The sequence below is a fragment of the Chelonoidis abingdonii genome, chromosome 1 (genome assembly GCF_003597395.2).
Source record: "Chelonoidis abingdonii isolate Lonesome George chromosome 1, CheloAbing_2.0, whole genome shotgun sequence".
Taxonomy (NCBI): Eukaryota; Metazoa; Chordata; order Testudines; family Testudinidae; genus Chelonoidis; species Chelonoidis abingdonii.
Genome location: NC_133769.1, coordinates 29,908,078 through 29,930,182, shown reverse-complemented (window position 1 = coordinate 29,930,182; position 22,105 = coordinate 29,908,078). Strand labels below are relative to the sequence as shown.

The following is a 22,105-nucleotide window of genomic DNA, read 5'->3' as shown; positions in this document are numbered from 1 at the left end:
GATAGGCAGGTGAAGCATTAGGGGGTCTTTTGCCCAAGGACCCCTACTGGAAAGTTGAGTACCAACCGGAATTTGAACCTCAGTCTCTCGTATCAAAGGGTGGTCTCCCGTATCAAAGGGCGGCGCTCTTAACCACTACGCTATCCAGTCGCGCTCTCTCTCTCTCTCGCGCTCTCTCTCTCTCTCTCTCTCTATATATATATATTATTATGAAAATACCTCCTTCCTTTTCTTTCTAAATGCATCTTTTTTATCAACCAGGTTACAGTAAGAGTTGCCTCTTATCTAAAAGGCAGTGGTATGTTGTTACCTCAGTGTGAGGGAGTTTACACACTGTCTCTCACTGTGTTATCTGTACTAACTGAATGTGCAATGGAATGAGTTCTCTGATCTCTGTGCTTTTGTGCTGCAGGAGAATATTTTAAACTAGACCTACAATTGCTTGGTTCTGAATCCTTCCTCTTTCCCTGTCTAGCTGCCTTGTGTTCTCTTCCTCTCCTCTTTTCTCCCCCTTACCTCCTCTCCCTGTTTAAGTTGTACATGTAACCAGAAATAGCTGGATGCTGGTCACAGGCTGGGCCTCCCCTGCTGCTGCTCTTAGCTGCTGTTCAGCTTTTCTGGTCGCAGCACTTCCAACCCAGCTAGCGATGAGGCCTGGCAGGGGAGATCTGATATACTGGGCCATAGAAAACATTGTGTAAAAATAAAATGCTTGGTGCAATGATACTCTAGTATGGATCTCTCCCTTCTGTTAGCATTGCAAGCAGGGGGGAAGATCAGCCTTACCACCTATCAGCTGTCAGTTCAAGTCCTCCAGTATATATATCACCAGTGAACTGAGAACCTCTATACAATCCCCACAATGCCACGTAAAATTGTTGCGTTATGAAATTGTGTATTATAGATGCTCTCTGGCACTTTGGCTAATTGTGTGACATGCTGTCAGATACACTCATGAGCACTTTCAACATGAAATGTTCTGTAACTTGTGTGCTTCTGAACATCATTTAACAGAACACTCAAGATGCATCTTAATGCTTAAAAATATTTGCAATGCTGCAGGATTACTGTCCTATATTGTACCACTTACTGGAATTCCTATGATTTAAAAGTGTGACAGCATTCAGGGGTTGAATTTGCCTGCAATTCATGCTGACTTAGAACTTTTATAGAAGCCATCTGCACAAGATCCAAGAATGGGACTACTGTTAACTTAAGTACTGTTCATTTCTGGACTAACATATTTGGTTAAGGTGGAGTTTTTGAAAAAATAAAAATCATTCACAACTATGGATGCGCTGCTAAGCTTTCCTTTCACTTTTAGAACTAGTTAAATTGGAAGTGGTTTTTCTGGGGTCAGTCGAACCCTCTTAGATGACATTTTCTTGACATTTATATTTCCAATGAGGTATCAGCTGGGCACTGGAGAACCTTTTGACCTGCTCATTACTAAGAGTTTTGTTACTTTGTAACAAAACCAAGGCCACTTGGGTTACAGTGACCTCCATGGATCCTAGACACTCTGAGATTCAAAAATATGCTTTAGAATCATACATTGCCCTTTATATGGCATGCAACTGTAAATGATTGATAGAGACAGTACAACAGAGAACAAAATTTGAACACTATACATTCTGGAATTTATTTCGAAGGAACAAGCATTCCTCAATATTTTGGCATAGAAATTGATAGTCTGCTGAGATAAAGTCCTAAACTCATAAGGAATAATGTAGGCATTTAATGAGAATAAAAATAACAATTGCACAGACATAAACTAGGCTAAAAATTGCAAGGGCCATCAGTCCTCATTCTACACAACATAAACTGATCACCAGATGGAGTCAGACAAAATTTTCCTTCCCTTTAGGGTATAATATAAAAACAGTTAAATGCTATGTATGTATACATGGTGAAGCATTTACAAGAGACCACACTTGTTAGACAGCCATCCCAAACATAGTGATTACAATTGTTTTCCACCATTATTGTCGCAACCAATTTTTCTTGGTCCCTTTATGATTCATTGTAGTTTAGTTCTATAAATCTTCTATTTATTGTGCAGTTTTTGTTTGTTTTATTGTATTTCTAATTCTTGTCCAGTGCTCAAGGGTTGCTGCAGGACATCGTGAACTCTGCTGACATTTTCTATATTCTGTATCTTGTCCCATGGAACATTTTGATTTGGTTGAACTAGTATTTTCTGATGGAAAATGTTCTAATGGAAAAATTTCAACCAATGCTAGTTTTAAACCTTCTGAAGCATCTAGTGATATTACTCCATCTTGCTAAGATTTCTTTACAATTTTGTGTAAGTCTGCACATTTAGTAGCTCAAATGAAGCTGGAGTTTATTGATATTATGGATTTATTCTCATTGTAGATAGGAGATAAGGAGCAGTATTTATTTTTAAGATCGCTGTGCAGCCCATAAAGAGGATTTGACTAGATTCGCAATCTTTAAGAGATTATTTTAAGGATTAAATCAGTGTGGAAGGAGACTCGGTTAATAAGATTAAAGACCAATTTTAAGTTGTGACCAATTATTTGGTGATTTAAACTAGAGTTGCAGGAATTGCATGTAGTTGAAAGTCCAAGGGGACTATTAGTTTGTGGGGGTTGCATCTTGTTTAGTAAAGTTCATTCTTGCATCCAGTAAATCCTAATTTGTCACTGTGGTGGGGTATATAGAAACCACATGCTGGGCCCAAAGGGCTTAAAAAGCAGTATTGAGTCCAGGTAGGCTTGCTTCTGCAGGCCAGATGAGCATGCTCCAGCTAGAGGAGTGGGTTAAAAGGAGCTCAGAAGCCCAGGAAAGGGATGGTGGACAGGCTGCAGGAGAGAAGAATCCTTCTTCATGAAGTCAGACAGAAAGTGGTCCCTGAGAGAGGACTGCATAGTGGGTGAGGCCTCTAGGCAGTGCCTTCTCTGGCCTCCTTCCACTTTGAAAACAAGCAGGTCTTGCAGGCCCTGCTCATTTGGACATTGCAAAAGTATTCACTGTTTGGACTGTAGGGGCCAAGTCCCAAACTGAAGGAGCACATAAATGGGGAGTAGCAGGGTGGCAGATTTAGATTGTCTATGAGGAGGAACCTTCCTACAGTGTGTTGACCTCGGACTCAGTGGAGAGAGAGGGACTACCTCCCCCTACCACGCCCTACTAAAGGGGAAAGGCCTAGATGTAGTGGGGAAGCCCAAATGCTCCTGGCCTGGGACAGGAACCAGGCATCACTTCCATCCCCTCTGACAGTGAAACAAGGGGTTGGAGGGCAGGTGCACTAATCACTAGGCCACCTGGCCCTCCAAGCACCCTATCACAGACACTAGATATGATGGGATGCACTGTGATCTTCATAGCCAATTATTCTGAAGGAGAATTGAATAATAGGAGGACAATATGGTCCCTCTCTTTAGTAAAATAATCAAATAAAAAGATGGTGTCTGTTGCATAAAAGAAATGATTATTGCAAGATCAGTGCTAGTAAATACTAGTACAACCAAGATACTTTTTTTTTTTTTTTTTTTTTTTTTTTTACTGGTTAGCCTGTGTGGAGTGGGAAATGGGTACACTGAAAGACACTTAACCTTTCTGTGCCCCACTTTAGCTGTAAAATGGTTATTTATTAGTATATTTAGTTATATCACATGCCTGGTGAGGCTTAATTAACATTTTTAAAGAGATTTAAAATCTTCAGATCAAAAGGGGCCGGATGAGTGCAAAGAAATCCTTTTTCTATGCAAGAAATCCTTCCTTGCTAGTCTCCTATGATGGAGGCTAAGGAACCATTAAGCTTTAATCAGAGTTGCTGGGCAGAAAGGCAAAAAATAGTTGGACTAAAGTATACTTAATGTTTGATGCTCTCTCTTGCTAGAAGAAGGAAATTATTTTTAGTGTGCAATATCTTGGAAGTGTTTCACAGCTGAAAAATTTACTTTAAATACTTATTGTTTTAGAATTGTTATGTGGTGGGGAAATTCAATTCTACATTCCTTCATGGTCAGCTTTTTTCATATAATTTAGAGTTCTTCTTCGAGTGATGGTCCCTATCTGTATTTCAAACGTGGGTGCTCATCCACGCCAGGCGCTGGAGCTGGAAGAGGCAGGGCCAGGGTGGGGATTTGGGGAAGGAGTCCAATAGGTTCAGGGAGGGGGTGGAGTTGGGGCAGGGACTTTGTGGAAGAGGTTGGAATGGGGGTGGGGCAGGGCTGGAGTTGGGACGGGAGTGAGGGAGTACAAGCACCCTCCGGCTCCAGGAGAAGTTGGTGCCTGTGGCTGCAAGGGATCTTGTGAACACTGCAGCAGGTCCCCGTTGCAGACTGCTGTGATGCACTGCGTTTCCTCCCCAAGCCGGGCTTGGGCAGGTGAGATGTCACATGACAACCTCACAGGGCCGCCCCCTAAGGCAGAGGGCAAGGTGAAGCAGAAGCAAGACTTCCCGGCATCTCTGGCTCCCATGATGACTGAGGGTCCCCACAGCCCGCCAGTGCATGCTCCTCAGCCATGGCAGGATTCTCTGTGCTCCATTCCATGTATCTCTCCTTGGTTTGGCCGACAACCAGATATGCCCTGGATGCTAGGCCAAACGGATCTGCTGGTCCGCACATCCCACCTTGAGCTGCTGTACCTGCCCTCACCGCTTCTCTTGGCCCCACAGCCAGCTACACTGGAGGATGAGCTGCTCCTCCTCAGTCACAACCTGCCACCACTGGTTGCACTACCACTTGCACTGATGACTCTGCCACTTCCAGAGTCTTCTTCAGACTTGGAAATTCTTCTCAGCAGAAGAGGATCTTTCTCTCCAGTCTCCTGGCATAGTGCGGACTCCTGGGCATGCCCACCTTTTATGATTCCCTACGCTCCAGGTCTGTCTGGGTCGTACCCTCATCCTTGGGGCCCTAGTACTATCAGGACCCAGTCTTGTGGCACCACTGGCCTGCATAGGACCTTTATTGCAAGCGATACCCCAGCCCCTCCACTGGCCAGTCAGTGACCTAATACCAGCCCGCCCCAGCCCCCTCCACCAGCACCGATCACCTTGGACCCAGAAGAGGATCTGAAGCTTGACCCGGCACTGTCTATACCACTGGACTTGACGGCAGCCTCCTCCTCCCTGGACAAGGCCCCAGTCCCACCAACCATCTCACCATCTGACAACCATCAGCAGTACCAGGAGCTGCTGTGGAAGGTGGCCCTCGACCAGGACTAACCCTGACCAGCTGCTGGATGTTCTCCAGCCTTGGGGACCAAAGTAGATAGCTCTGCCCATTCACAATGCCATTATGTAACCCACACGCGCAGTATGGCACACGCTGGCATCCTGCACCCCTACATCCAAAAAGGCAGAATGCAGGTACTTCATGCTGGCTAAGGGGGCTGACTTTCTGTTCTCTCACACATACACCCCAGCCTCACTGATCATGCACACAGCCATGGAATGGGCACACCAGCACTCCTCACTTCCACTCCTCACCCCACCCCTCAATAAGGTGGCAGAGTTATGCCAGGCTGGCAGAGTACTTGAAGAACATCTCGCAGGCAAGTGGCAGTGGTTCTAGGCCCTGCTGGACGAGAGCCGCCTGACGGCCGAGGTCAGCCTCCAGGCTGTGGTAGATACGACGGTCACATTCTTCCTCTCCCTGGCCAGGGGGGTGGTGATGGAATGAGAAGCGTGGCTCCAGCTGTTTGGTTTTCTTAGGGAGGTCCAATCTGCCTTCCAAGGCCTCCCATTCAATGAGGATAAGCTTTTCTCCATGAAAATGGCCGAAGCCCTACACTCCCTGAAAGACGCGTGGGCAACCCTCTGGCCCTTTGGGATCTACATCCTCGCCCCCAACACTGGAAACCTAAGACACAGTTCTGGCCGTGCTCCTACCTCCCATACCAACCTGCCTATACCACGTACCAAGAGATGGCCTGCTAGTGCCCACAATCCCAGCACCTATGACCATTGGTCACCGCCACCTCCTTTGCCATACCTTGCCACCAGCAGAAGACCCAAGTTTGATGTGATGGTTGAGCTGTGAACCCCCCACCTCACTGACTGCAGCCCCCTGTGCCACCTTCAGGGGCCATCTTGCCCTATTTAGCTGCCAATGGGGCAAGATCACCACAGATCGATATGTATGGGAGCTCATATGACACAGCTACTCAGTAGAATCACCTTCCCATCTCACCGGGTCTCCCCCCCAAACTGTCTTCGGGGACCGCCGCCCATGACACCCTCCTTCAACACGAGGCTGACACTATCCTCAGGAAGGGTGCTATTGAACTCATGCCCGCCCCCTCATCAGCAGGACCTTCTACTCCCCATACTTTCTTATCCTGAAGAAGGACAGAGGCCTCCACCCTATCCTCAATCTCTGCTTATTCAATACTTTCATCAGAAAGATCAAGATCCATATGATGACACTAGCATCCATCATTCCATCCCTCCCCTAGTGGGTGTGGTTGCAGTGGTTCACAGACCTCAACATGAAAGATGCATACTTCCATATCGACATCCACCTGGCCCGCCGCAAATTCCTCCACTTCTGCATGGTGACAGCCACTCTCAATTCAGGGTCCCCCACGATCTTCCCCAAGGTCATTGCAGTCATAGCAGCCCAACTCTGCCGGGGAAGGGCACTTTGTCTGCTGATGGCTCCGTCCCTCACCAAGGCGGCAATAGCAGTCATAGCCCTCCGCTCACTTCCTGCCTCACTGGCCATCTGTGTCAATGAGGAGAAATCTGCTCCTCCTGACACAGCTAATCCACTTAATCAAAGCATGCCTGGACCTGGTTGAAGCGCAAGCCTTCTTCCCAGCATATTTCTTTGCCACCCTCACGACCCGCATGAAGACCCTGCGCCACAATCCGCACATGCAGGATGTCTCTGTCTTCTCGGCCACATGGTGGCCTGCACCTATGTGACATCACATGCGCACCTCCACATGCATTGCCTGCAACTGTGGCTCCTCTTGGGTCTGCGAGCCCCACATTGCACACCTGGGCTCTTCCTTAATCATTCCCAGCTGGCTCCATGCCTCACTTACCTGGTGGACCAATCCTACCAACCTGCTCTGAAGCATCCCATTTGCTACCCCTATCTCCAGAGCTACCCTAACCAGAGATGCCTCTCTGGTGGGGTGGGGCACACACTTGGTCAGCTTCACTGCACAGGGGAAGTGGACTCACAGGCAGGCGCTTATGCGCATCAACATACTGGAGCTGCACATGGTCCCCTGGGCTTCCTGTGCATTCCTTCCTCTGCTGCACTGCCAACATGTCCATATCCTCTTGTGCAACACCACCGCCGTGGTGTACATAAACAGACAGGGTGGCACCAGATCCCGGAACTGGTGTCTGCCACAGCATTGTGCCCTATGTGGTGTACCTCCCGAGGGTGCAGAACTCCATGGCAGACTTACTCAGCAGGGTACCTGGTACCTCAATCACAGTTGAGAACTCCACGACCCTATCCTCTGCTCCATCTGCCGGGCCCGGGGCACCCCCGCTCTGGGACCTCTTTGCTACCCATGCAAACCGTAAGTTCCCCCTCTACTGCTCCAGGGGTCAGCACTCCGAGGGCAATGCCCTCCTTCTAGTATGGCAGGACAGCCTTTGGTATGCTTTTCTCCCAGTTCCCCTCCTTCCCTCGGTCCTCCACAAGATCTTCTAAGACCGATCCTGGGTCATCCTGATAGCTCTGCACTGGCCCCAACAGTTCTGGTTGCTCGATCTACTCAGACTGTCAGCTGCCAACTAATCAGCCTCCCCACTCAGCTGGACTGTCTCACCTAGGACAGCAGCAGGGTTCGCCACCCCAACCCGGGCCTGCTCCAGCTGATGGCCTGGTTTTTTGGATGGGGCTTGTGCGTAGACAATGCCTACCCCTCGCCCATCTGCTGTATCCTTACACACAGTAGGCAGGAGTCCACAAGAGCATGCTATGGCATGAAATAGAAGCAGTTCACCTGGGCGCAACTCTGCCACCTCCCCCTCCACGCTGTCTCCATGCCCATCATCCTAGACCACCTCCTGGAGCTCAAGAACCTGGGCCTGACACTCAGCTTTATCCGCCTTCCGGTGCTCAGCGCCTTCCTCCCTCCCATGGACGGCCAGTCAGTGTTCACCCACCCTACCACAACCCAGTTTCTGAGGAGCCTGACAAACTGCTTCCAGCCAGTCCTTACCCCTACCCCCAACCCCCACACCTCAACCTTGTGCCGTCTTCCCTCACCCAGCCTCTATTCTATCTACTGAGCCACATGTCCGCCTATCCATGAAGGTTCTTTTTCTGGTGGCTATCACCTCTGCCTGGCGGGTCAGTGAATTAGCAGCCATGATGGCTGACCCCCTGTATACAGTTTTCCATAAAGACAAGGTCTCCCTGCATCTTCACCCTAAGTTCCTCCCAAAGGTCATTTCCGAGTTTCATTTCAACCAGTTCACCCATCTCCCAGTCTTGCATCCTAAACCACACTCCACTCTTGCGGACAGGACGCTGCACTCCCTGGATGTCCAGAGGGCACCCTTCTACTTGGACAGGATTTGTGCCTCCTCATGCCTCTTCGTAACCATTGCAGAACAGTCAGAGAACAGGCCCTCTCCTTGCAGCACATATTCAGTTGCATCTCTAAGTGCATTACAGAATGCTATGCTTGCTCCAATGTGACGCTGCCCAGCAGAATCACAGAACACTCCACATGGGCGCACACAACCATTTCTGCTTCCCTGACAGACATCCCTGGCTCAAGATCTGCCATGTGTCAACATGGGGCTCTGTCCACACCTTCACAGTGCGCTACACCATCGACCACTAAGCAGCCACAGACACGACCGTAGTATGTGCCATCCTGCAGCAGGACTTATCTGTTGCATCCTCACACCTATCTCAGAGCTGATCACTGCACTGTACTCACCTGCATTTGGAATACATATAAAGGCCATCACTTGAGGAAGAAGAGAAAGTTACTTACCTGTAACTGGAGGTTCTTCGAGAGATGTGGTCCCTATTTGGATTCCAATATCCACACACCTTCCATTGTGCTGCAGACTCTCTATGCAGTGGTAAGAGGAAGACTGAGGGCATATCGCTCCACATGGCCTCTTATACCCTTGCATGGAGCATGTGGTGATGTAAGGTGACCATGTGGGTCAACAGACACTGCTGCTGAAAAACTTCTGGCTCTGATGCATGGTGGGCATGCGCACCATGTCTGGAATACAAATAGGGACCACACATCTCAAAGAACCTCCATTATAAGTAAGTAACCACCTCTTCCTCTGCTCTGCCACTAATATTTGTTTCAACATTCTCTGCTGCTCAAGTGCTAGAGAAAAGCATTTTTAGGTAATGTTTGAAAACTTGGAATTCTTTAAGGCAGGAGGAAAAGTAGTTGCTGAAATATTTTCATGTTAATATTTTCCAGCTGAAAAAATAAACTTTTAGTAATGAGAGGTTTCGAAAACTCCACAGTAGTCACTAAACAATAACTTCACCATGGACGATTGTTTAAAAACATTCATCAGTAGATGTATGCTATATGTGGGTGTTGTATTAACTTCACCTTTATGTTGCTGAAAATAATCCACTCAGACAGGACAATCATGTGACACAGTTCTTTACAATATAGCTAGCCAGTGACTTGTGCAACAAATAATAGGCCAACTATAGCCATGGGCTGCGACAGGGTCACAGGGAAGGGAAATATAAAACAGACTTTAAGGGTTAGATGTTCGCAGCATGCAGGAGTCTCTGAGATCAGACATAAATTTATATAGAAATTGACCAGGAATCTGTAATTTTATTGAATTACATACAAACAAAATAAAAATTTTAAAGCACTGGGTTTTGGCCAGTGTTAAAAGGGTTGGGAGACAATGGTAGGTCTTGTACCATGACTGGCATCCCACATCCCTCTCAACACGCACATTTATGTGTCCTGACTGTTCAAGGCCTAAACAGACTTGCAAGCTGTACCAGCTTCTGCTCCAGGAAATTCCTAGAGTTTATGCTGGCAGATCTATGAGAGTGGACCCCATGGGTTGGGATGTTTGGTGCTTAATGCATGGGAAAGCCTATCTTCTCCACCTCTCAGCTGTCACGAGGTTGGAAGACCAGCTTACATTCATTGATTTTAACCCCAACTGTGAAGCTAATTTAACCTGGGCATCTGACCTCCCAAAATTGTGATCTAGGGAAAAAATAAAAGAAGGAACCAAAAATGTGCCCCATCCTTATGTTTTTAAAGTTCATAGCACATTGCTGTGTAAGAGATCAGACCCTCCCAATACATGAAACCCTGCATGTGCATCATACAGCATAACTGTGCATCTCAGCACATTGGAAACAGTAACTTTAAATTATAATATATCTTTTGTAGCTAAACAAGGTGTATCTATAAGCAGCTATAGGAAGGAAGGCTAATGCAACTGCTGTTGGTAGGACAAACAGAAAGATGTTTCCTCCTACCAGCCAATCCCAGCACCTGAAAAAAGTATTGGGACTGACCAAGGACAGCTCTTCTGACAAGAGCCCTTCTTCAATGGCTGAAATGAGTGTTGCTGCCATCCAGACTATTCACAGGCCCTGCTCCAGCACCAGTTGTCATGGCCGACAGCAATCTTTATTTAAAATATAAAAACTGGACATACTGTGAATACAAGAATGAGCACACCCACCCCTCATTGCAGAAATATGCTCACACACCCCTCACTGAAGAATCTAATGCAGTCTAACAAATAAAAAAATCATATTAAAAAGCATAGTCTTTTACTCCTCTGAATTTAACTGAATACATCAAGGTACAGCACAGACCCTGTAGCGCTGGAGATCTAGATAATCTGAGTTTGTTGTTTATGTGTATTTTTACCAGATTAGTTTCACTCTATTCCCACTTTGCATGACTCAATTCTAAAGTCTACTGTAGACTTCCAAGCTTACAAAGAAATATTTCTTTGGCAACTAGTGCTTCACGATGCAGCCATCTGCTGCCTTTTAAGTTTGTCTAGTTCTGGCAATAGTAATAATTAGAATGAATTATTCTGAATAGTAAAATGAATAAAGGTTGACACTTAAGGGACAGAATATTCTTAAGTAAAGCATGTTCTTTCAAATACTTAAAGACCAAAAAATATGAATTTAGGGACATTCCTAAAGCTTATGTAATATAGAGAATTGAAATTTGTTTTAATGAATTTAAGTGTTTGGCTTTTGCTGTAGGAAACAAAAGTGCAACTAAAATCTTCCCATATTATATCCACTTTGGGAGGGGAAGCATGTTAGGAAAAGGCAGAATATGATGTCACCTTCGTTTGGTTCCCTTCCTTGTCATAAGGAGCAGTTTTCTCCATATATCTTGATTTTCAAAGGTCCAAACAGCAGTTAAGTGCCTAGGGTAGAATTGTCTAAAGCACCTAAGGGTGTTCTCATTGAAAGGCAGATGCTTCCTACTACCACCAGCCAGTCCCAGGAGCTGGAAAGACATGCTGGGGAAATCTCACCCTTAACCCTGTTAACTTTCAGTGAGAGTTAGATGTCTGTCTGTCATTTGGACCTTTGAAAATTCTCCTGTTATTACTACTTTTTTCTATCAAAACTGCCATGCTTCCTTTTATCATTTTCACTATGGAGAAATTAACCTGTCGGAAAGTATGAGCACAGTTTACTGCTTTGTCCTCTCATGCTCACAGTAACCAAGAATCCCGCAAGTACAATTAAATGTTCTTTGTGAAATCTGTTTGTCAGAATGTGATCTGATAGTTCTGTTTCAGATATCATTACATGATTGGAAATAATAAGACTATTAAAGCCCTTGTTATAAATGTCTTGCCACCAGTGAAGCTAGTTCAGTAATGTTCTTTAAATAGCATCTGGTTGTTTGCACTATCCTGCTCTGGCTACTCAGGTTTAGCTTTGCCCCTTTGAACCTTAATTTAATTGTATGTTACGTGGAAATAGAAAGAATCAGCCAATGAAAGTCAAATACAAGTGTGTGATATCTGAATAGTCTTTTAAGTTAGTGATTTAAAAATTTACTTAGAATTAAGTTGTCATCCCACTATTTTTTGGGGGGTCACTTACAGCCCCACCGGGCTCCTCCATGGACCCAGTGCGGCTCCCGCCTTCTTGAATGGCAAAAATGAAAATTCATCATGTTTGGATAAAAGCACTCTGTCTGCAACTTATTGGTATTGTGGGGTTCCATGTTTGTATTTCAGTGACTCCATATAATGTTTTCTCAGTTTACTAATACACCTCTAACCCGATATAACGCGACCCGATATAACATGAATTTGGATATAACACGGTAAAGCTCTGGGGAAGTGGATCAAAGCAAGTTCGGTATAACGCAGTTTCACCTATAATGCGGTAAGATTTTTTGGCTCCCGAGGACAGCGTTATATTGGGGTAGAAGTATAGAAACATTGTGTTTGCAACTTCTGTTTTATTAAACTCTAAAATCTGAAAGTTCATTTGTTCTTTTTGGCTTATACATCCTCACCATTAATCAAGATTCTGCAGCTGAAACTCAGTTCTCTGTACTCTATGAACAGTGTACACACCAGAACAGAGACTAGCTCACTCTCCAAAGGCAGTAAGAGTTTCACAGTGCTAAGTGTTTGTTTAAATTACTTATTTTTGTTACTGAAGGCAGCAGAGATCACTCAGAGAAGATTGGTAAGAAGTTATCACTTTTACAGAGACATTCTTTTGACTATGACCACGCTTTAATGAGTGTTAGTGACAATAGGTCCCAGCAGTCATCTTCTAATTCATGTAGGCTTGTGCTCAAGTCTTTTGTGGGGTTGTGTGTTTTCAGTCATAAATCCCTTAACAAGCCCTTTCACCAGAGGGAGAATCAGCCACTTCTGTCAGGGAGCCCTGGACCTGTTTCCAATAATAAGGCCTCATCAGTAGGATCACCAATGTCTGTCAATTATCCCCTTTCTTTCCAATCTTAGCCCAGATTGTGGGGAGAATTTTACTCCACCAGTAAAGATGAAACATATTGAGATAAACAACGCACCAAACTCATTGCGAAAGTTCAATGTCTTGCTCACATAATTGCTCTGTGAACCAGAAAGTCTGTAGCCAACATAACCGCTGCCTGCTGTATGATGGTTGTGGTGTTTCAAAGAAGAGAGCAAAAAAGCCCTGGCCCAATCAATCTACCATGTGGAGAAAATTTCTTTCTGATGCCAAACATGGAAATTATTGATATGCTGATGACCCATCCCACGACCTCTACTTATTGTTTATAGACAAACCAGTTAGATACAGGGTTTTGCATTTGGGGACATTTTGATTTAAGTAAAAGTCTTTTTATTCTACAGATGGAGTTAGCAGTGGCCCCGCTCTGCAGGCGAGTGTCTGATCTAGGAAAGTCTTATAGGCTGTTGAGGTCATTCAGGTAAGTTACAATCAGAGTATCTCTAGCAATTGGTAATGTGGCCAAATAATATTATTAAATTATTTTCCTACTTACTGTTGCTTGTGATTCTAATTAAAAACCTTCTGGCAACTTCTCATGCAAATTAGCAACAAATTAGTGTTTTTCCTTTTAATTTTTATTCATACTGTAACTACAGTTTGGTGAATTTTGTCATGCTAATGTCAGTTAAATTGTACCTTCTTGCATTGTATTTAATGTTAGTTCTTATGATGATGAACTGTGTAGTCAGACCGAGGGTTTTCATAGAAATATAGAACTTGCATTGCAATGTTGGGAGATTGTTTAATTAAAATAATACGCTTCTTGTACAAATGATCACCTGCCAAATTGTGCATTACAAAGCAATGATGCAAAGCAGCAAAAAACAAATGAGATGCACAGAAAGAAATAATTCTATCTCTAAAAGGCCTAGCACAGTATTGGCACGCTATAAATAATATTCTAAGATGTGTCTTTTTCCTTTCTTTCATGATTATATTGTGTAACTTGTGCTTTTTCCAGACCACTACTGTTCCAGACTAGTGAGCATATTGCCAATAGTCCAGCTGTGGGAGATATTATTCCATTCAGCATTATTCTTCAGTTCTTATTTACAAGATCACCACCTGAATTAAAATCACCATTCCAGGTAACCAGGTCAAGCCATCTTCCTTTTTTAAATATTCCATTAATATATTAACTCTGCTATACATCAGTGCATCTGCTCTAATTAGCTTTTAGTTGAACCCACATTCAGGATACAGTTTATTGTTTCTGTTGTTATTAGTTTGTGGCGAGGGTGCTCAGGTCACTGGTTTTATATTTTGGTTAGTTTGTAGAAGTCAAAAACAAAAAACCAATCATCCTGCAGATAAGCTATACTGAAGTGGGCTCACAATTTTTTTTTTATTCTCCCAGATAACTGTAGGCATTTTCTTGGTGTTCATTTTAGAGCTAACAATTCATAACTTAAAATATGTCCATGAAAAAGATTCTTGCTGTTTTCTTTTATGTTATTAAATTCTTCAAGTCTATCGTTCAGCGGAGATGGAGGAAAAACTCCCTGTAAGAATGCTAAGTGAATCTTCGTCTTTGTATCATCTGAGATTTCTTAGATGAGAGACTGTTTATTTTTATTGCTGATTAACAGTTGTGATAGTGATGAACCTGCTTCTCTTGACTAAAATTTAGTTTACTTTTGTGTCTGACAATTGTGCGTATTTCTTTGACATTATAGCAAATATCTTTTATATACCAATGTTGAATGGGTTTGTCAATATTTCTGTGTATCAGAGAGCAGAATGGTCCATTGCCCGTTATTCCCAATGGCTTGATGACCATCCATCTGAAAAGGACAGACTCGTTCTCATAAGGTAAAAACAATTATTTTCCTGTTTGAATGTATTACCTTGAAGCAGTATTTTAGCCAAAAAAACAGGATTACTCTTGTGATGTGAGATGTGAGCTGTGGGGGATTTGTTCCAAAGAGTGTCATGTTCTGCCCATCTTTAGAGGTGAGCTGCAAAAGGTTTCCCCCAAAAAAACCACCCCAAAACACTCCTTAGTTAAATTTTAAAAGAGGGGAAAATGCACACAAAGTGGTTTAGGAATGCAATAATCGCTATATTTTCACTAAATTACCTCCTTAATATCTCGAGAAATCTAGGTTCCAGCCTTCCTGCTTCCAGTGCTGGAAGCGAGTGAATCAAACAGCCATAAACAAGGGGAATTAAAACAGGTGTTCAAAATGGAAATTTTTTGTTTATAATAGTCGTGGTATCATTCATTCTGCCAGAGAAATCAGGAAGTCATCAGCTCAGGATCTATAGGAGGTAGTAACTGTCTCAGGTTTTGTTAATATAGTGCACTAATGACATCTTCCCATAATAGTTATGGACTTTTTCCTGATTTAGAATCTTAGAAAAAAGTTTTTCAGTTTTTTTCAAAACCTGCAGCTGACCTTTAAGACATGTATTAGAGAAATTCAACAATGGTGCATAGCTAAGGAGCTACATATTTGTGATTATTATTTAAACTTGCTTCTACTTATTGATCATCATTTGATCAATTATCCCACATGCTGACAAAATCTACAAGTCATAAGTCCTGTGTCCTCTCCCTGACTTGTTTTCACCTATTATTCTAGATTATATAATTGACTATATGGGGAAGCAGTGAAACTGATTCTGTACAAAATGCTGTCCAAAAAGTGCACAAAGAAAATAAACTGGAAAAACAGAGAAGAGTATTTTTCAGTCTCCGATCTTTTTCGGTTCCAATAATCTTAAAAGTTGAAACACTTTCAGACAAAATGGTACCTTTCAAGTGATGAGTCCCTTGTAGCAGGTGTTTTCAGAGCTCTAATAGTACTGGGAAATAACTCTTACTTGACAAGACCATGCAAACAATTGACCATGTGACTTCATAGTATCTGAGCCTTGGGTCCTTTTGGAATACTGGATTCATCATAAAATGCTACTCAGGGGCAAAGGTTAACATTTGATTTGTTTACGTTGCATATGACATGCTTACAAAGGCCTGACAGTGGCACTGCAGCCTGTGCTCTGGAGGATGGGAGGGGAAATGCTGCATTTCAGGGCCCTGCAGGACTTGAAATGCAGCTAGAATCCTTCCTGGGGCTTCAAAGGATGCACGATGGAGTGGCATGTCTGTTGAGCTGGCTGTTTGTGCTACACCACCTCGACTGATTCATGTGACGGGATAGAGGAGCTGTCGCCCTGCCTTTCCCTGCCCCCTTTTGGGAGTCTGTTACTGCTGCTGGCGCTAGCCAGGACAATGCTCCCACCCCCACAGTAGGGTGCCTAGCCCCTGCAAGAGATCCTCTGCCAGGGCTACTCACAATGTAGCCCAATGTGATTAAGAAGCAACACTGTGACTGTGTACTTATGTGCGTGTACATTCCAATCATCTGCTGAAATTATAATGGCTGTCATTTAAATTTCAGCCAGCAATATTTGTGTTGAAAAGAAATACCTATCTACTTATCCTTTTAAACAGAAATTAAAATATATAGTCAATAGAAGTCTGCTGTAAATATTGATACTTCATTAAGCTAATGATAGCATACAGAACAGATACAGGGTACTTAAGAGAATGGCTGGTTGATGTATTTTAGTACAGATTCATTTCATAAGCATCTGTGAGTTACTGTCATGTGGTGGCTTGCATACAATTGGAATTAGAATTTGGTAGCTCATGTACAACTATTAAACTGTTCTCCTTTTCGTCTATGTTACACCTTATTGTATTTGAACCTGTTGCATTTAGAATATGTAATTGCTAAGAGACTCTATCTGCATCGTTACTCTCAGTGTGCAGCGGCAGTCAGAAACGCTGACAGAATATTAGGAACCATTAGGAAAGGGATGGATATTAAGACAGAAAATATCATAGTGCCACTATATAAATCCTTGGTACACCCAAACTTTGAATACTGCATGCAGTTCTGGTCGCCCTGTCTCAAAAAAAAGACTTGTTAGAATTGGAAAGGGTACAGAGAAGGACAACAAATATGATTAAGGGCATGGAACAGCTTCTGTATGAAGAGAGATTAAAAAGATTGGGACTTTTCAGCTTGGAAAAGAGACAACTAAGGTAGGGGTATGATAGAGGTCTATAAAGTCATGAATGGTGTGGAGAAAGTGAAAAAGGAAATTTTGTTTACTCCTTCATATAACATAAGAACCAGGGGTCACCAAATGAAATTAATATGCAGCAGGTTTAAAGCAAGCAAACGGAAGTTCTGCTTCACACAACACATAGTCAGCCTGTGGAACTTGTTGCCAGGGAACTATAACAGGGTTCAAAAAAGAACTAGTAAGTTGTTGGAGGGTAGGTCCTACAATAGCTATTGGCCAAGAAGGTCAGGGAAGCAACCCCATGCTCTGGGTGTCCCTAGCAGCCTCTGATTGCCAGAAGCTGGGCGTGGATCACAGGGAATGGATCACTTGATGGTTGTCTGTTCTGTTCATTCTTTCTGGGGCACCTGGCATTACCATTATCAGAGGACAGGATACTGGGCTAGATGGACCATTCGTCTGACCCAGTATGGCCTTCTTATATGTTTGTGTTCAACACCTAAAATAAAAATGCAAAATATGTCTGTTCACGTCTTAAATATAGGAGTCTTTTGAAGGTCACATATTGGCTGATATGAATGTAATAATGCAGTTTGGCTAAAAAAAATTAGGTTTTCTTATATCTAAAATCATGAAATCTTGAGGGTAAATTTAGGTCTACAGCACTCCTACCAGAGCTGAAGCATTATGGGGTGATGATCACTTAGGTTGAAATCTTGGACCTATTTACATCAATGACAAAATTCTTATTGACCTAATCGGGGCTGGGATTTTATGTATAGATGGTATTTTCAAAAGTGTCTAGGGCAGTGTTTCTCAAATTGGGATCTGTGGATCCCTGGGGGTCCATGAGGGTACTCCAGGGGGTCCACCAGCCACTGCTGATTAACTCCTCCCTTCCCTCACAGTGCCTCCTGCATGCCGGGGAACAGCTGTTCTGCGGTGTGCAGCAGGCACTGGGAGGGGAGGGGAGGAATGGGGATGGTGTGCTGGGGGGCGGGGGGCGCAGAAAAAGGTGGGGAAGAGGAAGGGTGGAAAAAGGTGGGGCTGGGCCCTGGGAAGGAGTGGAGTGGGGGTAAGGCCTGGGGCTGAGCAGAGCGGGGGGTGGTGCTTCAGGTCTGCAAACATTTTTAAATCAAAATGGGGTCCCTCGGGTTACTAAAGTTTGAGAACCGCTGGTCTAGGAAATTAGGAGCACAAATGCCATTGAAAATCAACAGGACTTTGTGCTCATAAGTCCGTTTAGGCAACTTTGAAAATCCTATCTGTAAACGACAATGCAACTAAACACTATAAAAACAGAGCAAAATATAAACAACTCAGTGTATCATCATAAAAGCATTGGAGGAAGAGCAATCAAGACAAAAACTACTCTGACAGAAAGCTGGTGTTTTTTTAAATGGGGAAGATAGGTGCCCAGGATGAGCAAACTATATACCAAAAGTACCAACCAAAGCATGATTCCCTGCTGATCCATAGAGTGATGGTGGGGCCCTACAGGTAAGATGGTATTACTATACTGTTACCAGCCAGGGTAAGGCTTTTGGAGGAGGTGCCTCTATAAAGGGCTTTCAAAGTCAACAGAACCCGCTTAAAATTAGTCTGCCCCTTTCTTTGCAACCAACAGAAAGAACACAAGGCAGCTGACCCTGGCTACGGAAGCCTGTGGCCAGGCTTGCTATTGCATTTTATTTCAGCTGTAAGTATGGTAGAAGCCCTGCTAAGATCTGAACTATGTGATGACATTTAACCGTATCTGAACAGTGTTTCAGTAATTGTGTTCGCTGACTTTGTGCTGATAGTCGTTTTTCCTTGTCTGCATTTACAGCTAAACCAATGTCAGGCCTGGTTCAGCTAACAGGATTGTTGAAACCATGTTAAGCCATGGTTAAATTTCATATCGTAGACTAGGCCTAAGAAGAATTAAAATAGTTGAATTTTGTAATCCCAAAGGCATGTATTACTGTTGCAGATTATCACTGGGTAATTGTTTTTAGAAGAATTTGTAGTCCTTTTGCTTTGTAATGTAGAATGTATTGTATAATATTACTTGTGGGAAATTAATTCTGGTATATCTTTACAAATGGTACATTTGCTGCCATTTCAATTTGTAACGACTGCAGCTGCTCTAAAGAGCTGCTTTTTAAATATTACTGTAGTAGGATTATTAGGTTCCTCACAGCTTGTTATCAAATCCTTAGTTCCTTCTGTTCACTATGGAGTGACTAAATACTTTAAACCTTGCACAGTGTGCGTATGGCCAGCTGGTAGCTGTTAATGAACTATTTTTGTATTCCTTTTTGTTTGTCTTCCTAGGGCCTGGGGTAATACCTGGGGACTGAGTTATTGGAATTAAAATTGTGTTTTGTAAACTAGTTGATCCACATACTTTTGTTACAGTTTAAAAATCGCAAGGGTTCCTGTTACTTAATGTAGTATCAAGTCAGAAACAGCTCCTGTAGATCTTCCATTGACTTTAATGGAAGTTAAATTGAGCCTGTTGCAGACTCTGAACTGCTGCAGTCATGGGTCAAATTCTGATTCCACTTACACTGTGTAAACCTATTAACTCCACTGAAGCCAATGTAGTCAGACCAGGTGTAATTACACTGCTGTAATAGAGATCAAAAGCTGGCCCAGTATATTAAACCAAGAGTTCTGAAACATTTTCATAGCGTGGACTATATCTTAATAAAGAAATTGTCTCAAGGATGACCCCCTTCTGCTTAGCACTGGCAAAGATCAGTTTGTGAACTTCAGTATTAGATTATTCATGAAACTGAGTTATAAGCTTAATTTGGTCCACCCTGGTATTAAGTGCAGAAGTATGACCAGTCCACAAGGTCATATTGTGTTACAGGCACTGGTTTTCCTCTTCAGGCACATATTGTTTAAATTTCCAGCTAAGTCAGACAAACCTAGCACCAGCCAATCAGATTGCTGACTAACTGGCCCTGATTTGCTGATAAGTGTATGGTATAAAAATCAAAAACAAACCACCCAACCAACACAAGCTTGTTCATAAAAATACTTTGATATAAGTTAGTTTTTGGTTGGCAGAACTATAGCACAATTATTTCAGCTAATTATTCGCAATCTTTAATAAAATAGAGTCCTCTTCCTACTATTTTGTGTTTACATATAATAGCTTTTGTAATATTTTGATTAAATAGTTAGAGCCATACTGTTGTATTTTTATGGCATAATGGTCTGTTTTCCGTAGGTATCTCGTCTTTTCCTTATAGTTTACATAGCACTTTCTCTTAACAAAATAATAACAATAATACTTATTTGTAAAGCAATTCCTGTAATCTGATCCTAGTCCTGTAATCTTTTTTCATGCTGATCCATGCGCCTTTATGGGGCCATGTACATTATTATTAGTATTATTTGTATTACTAGAGTATTTAGGAAGCTCAGTCATTGACCATGAGTCCATTGTGCTAGGCACTGCACAAACACAGAACAAACAGTCTCTGCACCAGGGAGCTTACAGTCTGACTAAGGGTTTGTCTGAGTGAATCAGATGGCAGGATTGAGGCCTTAGTATTCAAAGTATATAAACATTAACAAATTAATTAACAATCCATTTTATTGATATATACTGAGATTCCTTTAAGGGACAGTATCCACATCATAGTTTTGTTAATTATTTTAATTTAGATATAAATCTTCATGTTTTGAAAGAATGTTTTATAAAAACCTATCTAGTCTTATATAATCAGCTTGTCCTGAATCCCAAGAAAGCTGATGTTTTTGAGCAAGCAAGTGAAGTAATTTAATAAGTGCTTTAAAATCCTCTTCTGTTCTTCTTTATGTGGGAGGGCATCTTAAACTTAGATTTTTTTTTCTTACATCTGATAGCATTTTTCATGAAACATTAATATATACAGAGCATCCCGCCAATCCTCTTTCTGTAGCCTTCTCTTAAAATCAGATCTGTAATGTGTATCACATCTGATCTTTTGAAATGGAAAAAGAATTACTGAACAGATTTTATGTCCTTTATTAGATTTGAAGATGCTGAGTATAGGGCAATATTGGGTCTAATCCCTTAGAGACCAGGTTCTGTAGATTATATAAACAAGGTTTCTTCCTTTTTTCTTAAACATTTGGAATATACACATAAATGACATATTTCTATATGAATATGGTCCTGTTTGTGTTTCAGTGCTGCCTGCTACATGATATTGATTTAGCCCATAAAGCATCTCATTCTTTGACTGCTCCTGTTCTACAAGTATCTTTACAATGTACTCTGTAGGAATAAATTAATCTACTATTCCTAGTACAGAATTGTCATGGTAAAATGATGCATCACTATTTAACTTTTTTATGCCACATTGTCTAAACTAGTTTTTGTAAGTTAGGACTGGTGTAAGTTATATAATGTGATGATGTAACCTGTCTCATAATACTGTAAATAAAACTAGAGATTTAGACAGGAAGGAACCTCTCTTTCGGCAACATAACTTAAACATTTTGTAAGACGTTACACAATTTTGTGCTCTTAGCAAGCTGAGAGTGAAATCTGACAGCGTTCTTCAATGACTGAGTTCACTGTGTTCCGTGCACCTTACCATCATTATCCATATTGCTGAGGGACCCATCCCTGTATGTCATTGTGCCAAGATGCTACAGTTATAATTACATAATTTTCTTCAAGAAGGAGGAATGAAGCTGCCACCCCAAGTTTAGTTCCTAAGTTAAAAATTGCTGCATCCCAAATGATAAACAGTCCTGTTTTTTTAACTGTATGCGTCTTCAGCTAACCTACAATATGATGGGGGCTAATTTAGCTACAACTAATCAGGAAAAAGATCTTGGAGTCACCGTGGATAGTTCTCTGAAGACGTCCATGCAGTGTGCAGTGGCAGTCAACAAAGCAAACAGGATGTTAGGAATCATTAAAAAGGGGATAGTGACTAAGACGGAGATTATCTTATTGCCCTTATATAAATCCATGGTACCCCCACATCTGGAATACTGCATACAGATGTGTTTTCCTCATCTCAAAAAAGATATATACTGGCATTCGAAAAGGTTCAGAGAAGGACAACTAAAATGATTAGGGATTTGGAACAGGTCCCCTA

General features: G+C 42.6%; 1 protein-coding gene across 1 annotated transcript in view; it reads left to right on the top strand.

Moving 5' to 3' along the window:
* The window catches only part of COG5 (component of oligomeric golgi complex 5), a 380,013-nt gene that overhangs the window by 341,521 nt on the left and 16,387 nt on the right, over positions 1 to 22,105 (top strand). Inside the window, 3 exon segments of the mRNA XM_075064882.1 lie at positions 13,316 to 13,392; positions 13,936 to 14,062; positions 14,707 to 14,786. Of these exon segments, the coding sequence (XP_074920983.1) occupies positions 13,316 to 13,392; positions 13,936 to 14,062; positions 14,707 to 14,786 (284 nt within the window).